The sequence below is a fragment of the Cyprinus carpio genome, chromosome B4 (assembly GCF_018340385.1).
Source record: "Cyprinus carpio isolate SPL01 chromosome B4, ASM1834038v1, whole genome shotgun sequence".
NCBI classification, from domain to species: Eukaryota; Metazoa; Chordata; class Actinopteri; order Cypriniformes; family Cyprinidae; genus Cyprinus; species Cyprinus carpio.
In genome coordinates, this window is record NC_056600.1 from 6,604,370 (window position 1) to 6,615,816 (window position 11,447).

The window sequence follows — 11,447 nt, forward strand, 5'->3', positions numbered from 1 at the left end:
TGTCTATGTACATGCACACGTTTCTGATAATCTTATCTCTCACTGCAGGGCTTACCAGAAAGATTGTTACCATCTGTGGGGTTCTGGAAATGAGTTGTTGTACTCTTTGCCTTACTTCCTAAGTGAATAATCAAGAAAAATAGTGTACCGAAGAGTTGTGGATGATTTAACAAAGTGATTTGCAGCGGGTGGAATGTTGTCTGTGTCCTAATTATGTGTTTGTGTGTGTGTCTTCTGCAGGCAGCAGAGAAACAGCTTTTACTTACTCCATCAGCGCAGCGGGTGTTGTGAATGCAGTGAGTCGGGCGTGCCGTGAGGGTGAGCTTTCCACCTGCGGCTGCAGCCGAGCGGCTCGTCCCAAAGACCTCCCAAGAGACTGGCTATGGGGCGGCTGCGGGGACAATGTCAACTACGGCTACCGTTTCGCTCGAGAGTTTGTGGATGCCCGCGAACGTGAGAAAAACTACCCACGTGGATCTGCCGAACATGCACGCACGCTTATGAACCTACAGAACAATGAAGCCGGGAGAATGGTGAGGAAATGAACACACACATCAGTAAATGATCTGTTGATGGATGGAAATTATTGGATAGTAACAAGTGTCTCCACAGTACCTTGACCCATTCTGTGACCGTTAAATCCACCATGATCCACCTAATTTTTATTTTGTGCAAGAGTCTACAGTGCACTGGTTTGGTTAAGGTGTGTTTCTCCATGATTCACAACTGTTGCAACCTCTATTGTGATATTGAGAAATAAGAGCCCAGATGCACACTTGAATGGATAAACACAGCTTTAGATATGTTTGTGCATGAATAAACCAAAGGCAGCCCTAATGTCTCATGCAGATCACCACAAACACAATAACAAACACAGTTTCTTCATTCTCCCTCTGTTGTTGAGTGAATGTGTTTACTTAGCTATACTCCACAATTTACCACAATTGTCTTTAGAAGTTAGTTATGTCTGACAAAATTAGATGTTCTCAAAGGTAAAATGATTCATAATTTTTAAGGGGCGGGGTTAATGTGTGGTCTATAGTAGTTTTATTTTACTTTTAGGGATGTGCAATAATATAATTTTTTTTTAATTGACTAGTCAGTGTGTTGCCTGAACAACTAGTCAGTTCATTTATCTTAAGGAAGTCCATTTTTTGTTAAGATGCGGTCACATTTGCTGTTGTTTGGTGAGTTTTTGTGGACAAAAACCAGTTGGTTTAATAGGAATCTACACAATTGGGGGTTTTCCTCATGCATATTACTCGATGTTTTCAAGTTCTCTTAAATTTCTCACAATGTTTTTGGTAAAAAAAAAAATGATAATGTGACCAGACCATTATCCACCTGACTGGATGTGTACTCTTTAAAATAAGACAGAATGGAATATACCTAAAACATAATTCTTGTGAAAGGACACTTAAATACAGTGAGAGAAATGATGCAGTGGCTAAAGATGTGGATGAATTTCACACAATTCCTGTAGCTAGTGCATGGCACTTGCAACATCAAGGTTGTGGGTTTGTTTCTCAGGGAATGCATTAACTGTTGAAAGTTGCTGTGGATAAAAAAAACATCTGTTTAAGGCATTGATGCAAGTAAAATTAAAATGGCGGTCTAGCAGCATGCACACATCTGGAAAAAAGCTTGTTTACCTGATTAGTCAGTTGTTGGGTGATTAGTCAGTCATCAAGACTTTAACTTTGGGTTTATTTAAAAATAGCTGTAGTCTGTGGCATCACTGCATTTAGATTTCGGGCTAGTAAGAGAGCTAATTAAATGAAAATGACCAAATGGCGCCCTTGGAGTCTGCTGGGGGTCAGGAAGTCAAAGCGCCACCAGGGATGAAGCGTCCCATGTTTCTCTCAATCAGCATGTAGCTCAGATCTAATCTTCCTTTGATTAATTTAATGGAGTAGTTGATGCCAGAACAAATAGTTTTTTGTGTTTTTTTATAAGGTGATGTGTGGTAAATATGTTAAGTCAGGAACGCTCTGACACTGCACATTTTCTTGTTGAACAACTTCTCGCTGTTTTATAGAACAGCTATACGGTGGAGGAATTATTGGAGCGTTTTCAAGTATGTGAGTGTGTGTGTCTGGCTCCAACAAACTGTGGCCCCCCTGCCACGTTCAGGTGGGCATAAAACCCTCTTGGAGAACGCACTGCAGAATGTCACCACATCCTGCCAAAACACGCCATCAAGCTGAAATGCATTCCTCTGTCCCTTCGCGGGTCCCACGCTTTGTCATACCACACCCCGATCCAATCCTCTTTCCCCTTAGTTATTTGAGTGCTTTTAAAACGAAGCGGCCTCATAAAAAGTCCATTTGCCTGCCGATGTGGGTGCTTGCTCCACCGCGTATGTTTGTCTTAGAGAAGATGAGTGTATTTAAGGTGTTTACAGAAGAGAGGGCCTCTTTTCTGGAGTTATGGCACATCTGAGATCCCTGGCTCTTCTCCTGGAGGTTCCCGGAGGTGAGGAGGTCAAGGTCTGGATGGGTTCTGTACGTGCACGAGGGCAATTGAATCCTTTTTGTTCTTTTTTGAGTTATTGGCACCTGCTTTTTTGGTGGAGGTGGATTTGAAGGTGTGGTGTGACCTACGAGACTCCCGCCTCCCTGGCGTTCCCTTTCTGCGGGGCCTGTTTGTCGGAGATTTGTCTTGCTTGGAAAGGCTTAGTCTTGGTGGGCTTTTGTGGAGGCGACAGAGGCGTATCGGATGCCCCTCGCGATGGGCGGTGGGATGTAAGGTTGTAGTGAAAGATTGTGCTTGTGGTTCCAGCCCTGTGGGTCACAAAGGCTCATGACCCAGACTGTACAGAGAAGAGGAGGCCTACACCCTTTATAAAGATCACCTGCTTCTGTGTGTCTTTCATTCTAAATCAACTGCAACGGAGACAAACACACACACACCTTAATCTAAAGCACTTTATTACGCACTCACACACACATGTAGGCGTAACGCATTTTAATTTACTGGTAAGGCTTTTGGTCTCACTCATTCAGTGAATTTATCTGCATTACTAATGTTTGAATGCTTTTGTATTCACAGACACGCATGTTTACTTAGCTACCTAAATGAGGATGAACCATACACTTCTCTTTTTTTATTTTATTTACACAGCTAGTCAAAAGTGATTGAATCATGCTTCTTATGATCTTATAAAACTTAAGATTTGAAGACATAATATCAAGTGCTTAAAACTGGTTGTGTTGACAAATAGAAATTTTGGATGAACATTGGATGAAATTAAAATGTGATGATGTGTTGGACTGGACGCTGAAGGAATACAGCATACATGGGAACTCCCAAGAAAGCATGGAAAGCAGAAATCTAGGCAAAAATAAATAAATGTGACCCTGGACCACAAAACCAGTCTTAAATGTCAATTTTTCGAAATTAAGATTTATACAAAATCTGAAAGCTGAATAAATAAGCTTTCCATTGATGTATGGTTTGTTAGAATAGGACAATATTTTAACATTGTCCAAATGAAGTTCTTAGCAATGCATATTACTAAACCAAAAATTATTTTTTGATAAATTTACAGTTGGAAATTTATAAGATATCTTTATGGAACATGATCTTTACTTAATATCCTAATGATTTTTGGAATAAAAGGAAAATTGATAATTTTGATAATTTTTTTTTTTTTTTGGCCATTGCTACAAATATACCCCAGCGGCTTAAGACTGGTTTTTGTGGTCCAGGGTCACAAATAAATAAAAACTAGCAAAATCAAACACCAGCTACATAGTATGAATAATGTATAACAATTAGATTATTTTTTTTTTTTCAAGAAAATAATAATAGAAAATAGTATTTCAGTCTTTCTACATAAAAAATCTTGTTGAATTCATTGTTACATGCTGTTTCTTTGTAATTATTTGTGAAATTTGCTAGCAATTGAAAATTTACTGATTGAAAATAGTTTCTAGCTTTTTAGTTTCCTTGACTAAAATAAAATAAAAAATTGTAATAAAATGTAAGAAGTTTACCATCACAAATTATGATATGGAATATGAAATGAAATTATATATGGGAATTATAATCACGCAATATTGACTGATGGATCGGAAGATAATCGTCTTTCTGCGAGTCATTCAGAAATTATGTTTCTGCTCTGTTTAAAGAAATATGAGGTAAACGTGTGAATACATAATGTGCACACTTTTGGAGTAAAAGTTTGTATGTTGTGTAGCGAAGCACTGATCAAAAATAAATGGAAGCAAACGCGATTGAATATGTACAGGTTTGTGTCACATTATTCTGTTCAAAATATCAACTCCCGATTGATTTATAATTTTGGGCAGAATTAAGAACTAATAATAACATTTATAACAAATATAATCTCTCTTTTAAAGTACGTCATATTATGATACATAGATGAGGCCTTGAAAACTGCTACATTTTGTAAAATGTTTCTGTAACAGCTGTCAAAAATAACCTATATATTATAGCTCCAGTGATTTGTAAATATTTTGGGGAAAAAAAGAAAAATGAATCTAATCTCTAAGATAGTATATCAATATCAGAATATATAGATATAACATATATATATATATATATATAATCTCTCTTTTAAAGTACGTCATATTATGATACATAGATGAGGCCTTGAAAACTGCTACATTTTCTTAGCATAGCTCAGAGAGACTTGTATTTGTTTACTATAGATTCTCTTTCCCGTCCCGCGCCTCTTATCTCTACACCTCCAGGGATGGTTGTTTGCTGTCGCCGCACTCCGCCCTAACGCCGCCCAGCAGTCGACCCGGACCCCATCTGAGCATGCTCCATTGTGCGCAGCACCGCATGCGTGTCCCTTCCATGCACTGATGAGCATGTCTATCCATCACACCTTGGTCACTTGGGCCAAAAAGAGAAAAAAGAGAGAAAAGGAGGGGAGCGAAAAGGAGATAGATGAAAGTGAGGATGAATAAAAGAGTGAAACGGTGGCCTTTATGTGAACACAGTTTCAGTTGGGCGCACATGTTGCATAGAAATGCTCAAAAACCCTTTTGTGTGAGATCACTTGGATGAGGTAGCAGAACTGCTGCTTGACACGCAAGATTGTAAATAGCCCAGAATGGCTTGCGTGATGTGGGACGCTGCTGTGTGGGAAAGTGTGTGTGTGCGTGTTGTTTCTGGATTGCAGACAAGTATGCAGGTAGGGCTGGTGATGACAGAGACTTGAAAGGTGTTGGAACTCCCCTTAATGTCTGTGTGCGAGCAGGTAAAATGGAGGGGGCTTAAACAGCTGCCACCGAAGGGGGGGTTGAAGAGCCGTGGCAGCACATCCTCAAAGACGACCGTTAAATGTTCTCACGTGAGGTGTTAAAGGGAGGAGCACTCCCTGCGCTTAAATGACAGAGAAACAGAGAGAAAAATGCCTTTAATGTTCCCTCGTTCAGGACACTAAACAGACACAAAAGACACAGCAAACAAGACACGTCACAAACCAGTGCAGGAAATACCCACGCTGGCCACCCAACCTTGATTGAGCCCAGACGTTGTACTCATTAGCTTGTTTTTGTGTTTGTTGCTGAGACTCGACGCATTCGGTACGGCCCGTTGTGGGTGGTTAATGAAAAGTAGTAGTCTGTTAATGTAACATGTTAAATAATTCAAAAGGAAAGTAAAGAACAGCCATTAGTTTAGTACCACAATATGTCGAGCGCTTCATTATTGATTCAGCGGGGGGTTTTATTGAATTTAATCAGCAGGAAGTCTGCTGTCAGTGGTCTCGGGACTCTCTGTGTGTTCTAGAACAGAATGACTATTCATCCCATTGTTCTCCAAACTCTCTCACTGCGGCTCTCTGTTTGTAAAGGGACCGTAAACTCAAAGGCCTCTGGAGGCCCCTCCAGGTTCAAACGGAATGGTGCACTGAACACATTTGGCCTCTTGAGGGCGCCGTTGTTCCATCGAAGTTTATTTTGCAGCTGTTGATGGTACTATTGTTGTGTTCCCTACAGAAAATGAATTCGTTAAAATAATTAAATAAGTAAATAAATTATGGTTGCCAAGAATAGCAGTAAAGATTTATGGTTGCTCATTTTTTAATTGAGACATCACCTGAATCACTGAATATTGAATTGAAAATCTGGATCTGAGGGTGCAAAAAAATCAAAACATTGAGAAAATTGCCTTTAAAGTTGTCCAAATCAAATGCTTAGCAATGCATATTACTTATCAAAAATGAAGTTTTGATATATTTATGGTAGGAAATTTACTAAATATCTTCATGGAACATGATCTTTAATGATTTTTGGCAAAAAAATAAATAAATCCTTTTGACCCATACAGTGTATTGTTGGCTATTGCTGCGAATATATCTGTGCTACTTATGACTGGTTTTGTGCTCCAGGGTCACATATAAAAAAGTAAAAGTAATAGCGCAACACTATAATTCACGTTAGAAGCACTTGTCAGTTTCATTGTCCCCAACACAAACATATACATATTTTTAATGATAATATATTTATATTTATTTGTATTTCTGTTATATTCATTATTGTATATAATTTTATTGATTTCATATTTATATTTTTAAATAGTAATTTTACATTTTTTAAATAATGTTTAAAATATTATTTATTTTTGATGGATCTACTTAACAATATTCATTTAAATGTATCATTTTAAATATATGTTTACATTTATACTTTTATTATTTAATGTTTAGTGGGAAGTCGTGGCCTAATGGTTAGAGAGTCGGACTCCCAATCGAAGGGTTGTGAGTTCGAGTCTCGGGCCGGCAGGAATTGTGGGTGGGGGGAGTGCATGTACAGTTCTCTCTCCACCTTCAATACCATGACTTAGGTGCCCTTGAGCAAGGCACTGAACCCCCACCGCTCCCGCGGGCGCCGCAGCATAAAATGGCTGCCCACTGCTCCGGGTGTGTGTTCACAGTGTGTGTGTGTGTTCACTGCTCTGTGTGTGTGCACTTCGGATGGGTTAAATGCAGAGCACGAATTCTAAACATTTATCACCATACTTGGCTGAATATCACGTCACTGTCACTGTCACTGTCATTTTAAATATATGTTTACATTTATACTTTTATTATTTAATGTTTATTGTTTACTAAATGTTTACAAAAATAGCATTTATTATTATCTTTCATATTTCACATCTTTACCATATTTTCAAGTTTTCTTTGCAAGGAAAAGTTGCAATAATAGCTGGAAATTTTAACATTTTTTGTAATTATACAGGAAACTGCAAGACAGACATAAATTTTTACACTTTAACACTTTTTGGTGAAAAATTATGGCATACTTGGAAAAAAAATTATTGACAAGTTTATCATTTTCAGCCCTTTTCTGCTGATACTTCCAAGCTAGTTTAAACAATGTTAGCCAGTTGAATAATTCTACCAGATGAAAAGTTGACATCATAAAAGGCATGATTTAGGCAATTTTTTTTTTCTTTGTTTATTTGTATAACTAAAACCATGTTAGATGTCACCAGTGTAAAGTAACCATGAAACGTTTTGGTATTCAATCTGGAAAAAAAAAAAAACATTTTTTATACTTCCATAATTTGGTGCTTATTATTGTTTTCAAGTAACATTGTCTTGAAAAAATTCTCACAACACTTCTAATTCTTTCTCCACTCACAGGCAGTGTACAACCTGGCCAACGTCGCATGCAAGTGTCACGGAGTCTCCGGCTCGTGCAGCCTGAAAACCTGTTGGCTCCAGCTGGCCGACTTCCGCCGTGTGGGAGAGTTCCTGAAAGAGAAGTACGACAGCGCCGCTGCCATGCGCATCAGCCGTCGAGGCAAGCTAGAGCTGGTCAACAACCGATTTAACCCCCCGACGAGCGAAGACCTGGTCTACATCGACCCCAGCCCGGACTACTGCCTGCGTAATGAGACCACCGGCTCTCTGGGCACCCAGGGCCGTCTGTGCAACAAGACCTCGGAGGGCATGGACGGCTGTGAGCTTATGTGCTGCGGTCGCGGTTACGACCAGTTCAAGACCTACAAACACGAGCGATGCCACTGCAAGTTCCACTGGTGCTGCTACGTCAAGTGCAAGCGCTGCACGTCGCTCGTAGACCAGTTTGTGTGCAAGTAGCAACCTAGGGACGGGACAGGACAGACGCCCTGGAGAGGCACTGAGCAATTAGCGGGAGAGGAACGGGAACCTTAACGGACCCAGAGGGGGAACTTAGAGATAATTAAATGTAAAATGATATATTAAATAGCAACAAATTAAAGTATATAAATAAGTGTACGTGTGCCATTGATAGTAATTTAATGACCTTTTCTGACTCAAGAATCAAAAGTTGGACGTCATTGATGAAAAGGAGGCACCGGTGTGATGTTTTCTGGCTCAAGCTGTTGTTCTCTCGATGTTTGAATTCAGAGAGGCATGAACTGTTTGCTTGTTCTAAAAAGAAGAGCCTAAACTCTTTAGAAACTCTAGAAATGGTAGAGATGCAGAAAGAGGACGGAGAACAACGGCTCGTCGCCCATCGCCTTTTCCAGACCTTCGGTCCGCCGGTGATTCGCCTCCACAAACACACTCCACCTTGCCGATATCAGAGCTCTTAAGAACCTTGAGTCAGATAAACTTGGAATTATCGGACATTGTGTTCCATGATGTCATAAAGATCCTATGACAAGAACAGAATGCTGCCTGTTACCCGTCACACAAGCATTTGTGCTAAGAAACCTGGAAAGACGTGTGAAAGATGAAACCAGGAACGTTTTTACCTGAATTGGAGCGACACGCACTCACAAAACTCCCTTTATTCTTCCAAAATCATTTGATTTGTATCCTTCATATAGGCTTTCAAAAGTCTGTTATGAACCATTGATACATTTCAGGGGCTTCCATACATCATATCTTGGAATTACATCTAATCTAGAGCAGAGAATATTGTGTTTGTTCTGTCACTGTCTTTGTCATTGTTGGTTGAAACGGTTCAAAGCCTCACGGTAATGAATGTGTGTCTGGTCAATGAAAATAGGAAGAAAAAAAATCAAGGCTACATGATAAGGACTGCAAAAACTATTATTGTAACCAAATACTAGTGGTTCAGATTATATTTTATTAATTGCTTCTCATTTTATACATCATATGTATTGTTCTGATTATTATTTTTTGATAAAGAAGCTTTTTACTGGGGATTTATATGCTAGCAGAAAAGATATTACTGGCCATTACATGGATCGGGCGATCATAGCCGAGCTCTCCTACTGTCAGGCCACAGAACAAGACAATAAGATCTTTTGTTCATTCATGAGTGTTTTGGAGGAAAATTACACTTGTAAATAACAGTCAGTCAGTCATATATGCCATTAACACTTTCAATCTCTTTGACATGTCACTCCACGGTTTGTTTGCTGCCCTGTGATCATATGCTTGTTGTGTGTATTCCCCCTCATTCAAACCAGTAATATTAAAAATATGAATAGTGATTATTATCACCTGCTCTGCTGCTTTTCTTCTGTTGAACTCTCTGTGTTTGTTCTGTTTGATTTGTGGAATGACTTCATCACATTTATGACCAGGGTTATAGATTGCATAAAGTTATATGTGCTTAAGTCATTAAAATGCTGCTCATATTATCTATTCTACTGATATGGTCAAGCATTTTTGGTATCATACATTATCTATGTGTTGTAAAATAAATATAATGTAACCTTTACACTTACACTCAATATTTTTCATACAGGCAGCGATCATGTGATTAGTTAGTTAGGGTAGAGCCATATTAAATTTTTGACAGGAATAAAAATGAGGCTGTGAAGGTTAATGGAATTTACTGGCATTTAACAACATACCGATTATTTAGCTGATGAAACATCAGTGAATTAGGGGGAGCCTTATACAGCGTGTGCCTTTTTTTAAGACTGCATCGTTTTCAGTGTGGCATCTAACCTGAAATGTCTGAGTTGCTCAAGTCATGATTTCTGGAGAAGTCGCAGGGTGGGGCGGCACTTGCTTTTCTTTAAACCTAACCAAACACCAACATCTCAATTCAAATTCCAGTTCCTTGGTTCACACCCTCTTTTTCACTGGTCCGGAGTAGTTTCGATAGTCTCGTTTGTCTGCAGTTCCCTCCACATTATTAGCAGATCAGCTCACTGGTTTTGTTATGCAATTAGTAGACACTGGCACGAACTGCATGTACTGTGTGAACTGCATGCAGGTTGGGAGGGTTTCCAGTGACTCTGGCTCAATACCAGGCACAGAAAGTATTGACAGGTGCAGATCTGTCTGCTTGCCCTCCTCTAACATCTGTTTTGCAAAAAGGTGAGTGCTTTGTTTTTTCATTTGGACTTTTATCATCATCATTAAACCAATCATCTAAACTTAACCATCAATTTTTATAATTAATTAAACCATTTTCACTTTTTATCAAAAGAAAAATTATATATAATTATTTTTTCAAACTCAGACTCATTGGCCTTGGCTCATTTTCTATGAAGAACATATATCAGAACAAATTTTCAATGACCACTCACTGTACACCCTCCCTACACATTTATATTACATACGGGATGTTTGGGTCCACTGGACTGGGAGCTAGTAAGAGTGGAAATTTTAGGTCCTGTGTACTTTCACTCTGTTCTCCTATTGCCTCGGCCTGCTATTAGTATGTGTATGTGTGTGTGTGTGTCTGTGTGTGTGTGTGTGAGAGAGAGAGAGAGTCTTGTGTTTGTGCCCCTGCCATTCCTGCACAAGGTTGTAGCACTTTAATTCATAAATGTGATCTAACAAAGGTAAAGGGCAAATTTTGACCATATATGCTGTTTATATTGCTTGCAATCGGGATGAAGTAAACATCTGTTGATTATTTTAACGTATAATTTTTGATCATGTTGAATTAAAAACCCAAAACTGCAGTGGGTACATCAGACCCACAAACACTGGCTGAGTAACAAAAATATGAACACCAAACAAGGGTTAATGTTGGGCTTGAACACAAAGGCTTATGTTTCACGTATCTAGTTTCAGATTGGGTTTGTATGGTCAAATGATAAACCATGACCTGAGCTGGTTTAGACTGGAAATTCTCCAGAAAGCTCATATAGGCCAAAACAGCACAGGAAACATATAACCACATACAGCCAGAGACCACTATTTAAACTAGCATTGCATTCAGCATTTTTAGATTTACTGATAAGTGTGTCCTAGAAATAATGCATAAATGTTCTTGAATTCTTAGACATATTTCTGTGTCCATATTTTATATTTTTAAATCCTAAAACTTTGTTTATTAGACATCGTTAAATCATACTTTGATTGACTTCATAAAAAATTGTATATGGTGTACTGTAGTAACCTATATTCTCACCTACATACAGACTTAAGTCTTGTTTAGTGATAATGGTCATTTCTCAATAAAGATCATAGTACATTTTCTCTATAACCTTTGTCATCGTTTACATCATTAGTAAATCAAGCAGGCTACTATCTAACATTGCAC

General features: G+C 38.7%; 1 protein-coding gene across 3 annotated transcripts in view; it reads left to right on the plus strand.

Moving 5' to 3' along the window:
• Positions 1 to 9,438, plus strand: part of LOC109047807 (protein Wnt-5b) — a 78,570-nt gene extending 69,132 nt beyond the window's left edge. For all 3 annotated transcript variants that reach the window (XM_042721745.1, XM_042721746.1, XM_042721744.1), the window contains 2 exons: positions 241 to 533; positions 7,625 to 9,438. In XM_042721745.1, the coding sequence (XP_042577679.1) occupies positions 241 to 533; positions 7,625 to 8,083 (752 nt within the window). In that variant the 3' untranslated portion in view covers positions 8,084 to 9,438. The remainder of the gene's footprint in view (positions 1 to 240; positions 534 to 7,624) is intronic.
• Positions 9,439 to 11,447: the final 2,009 nt, after the last annotated feature.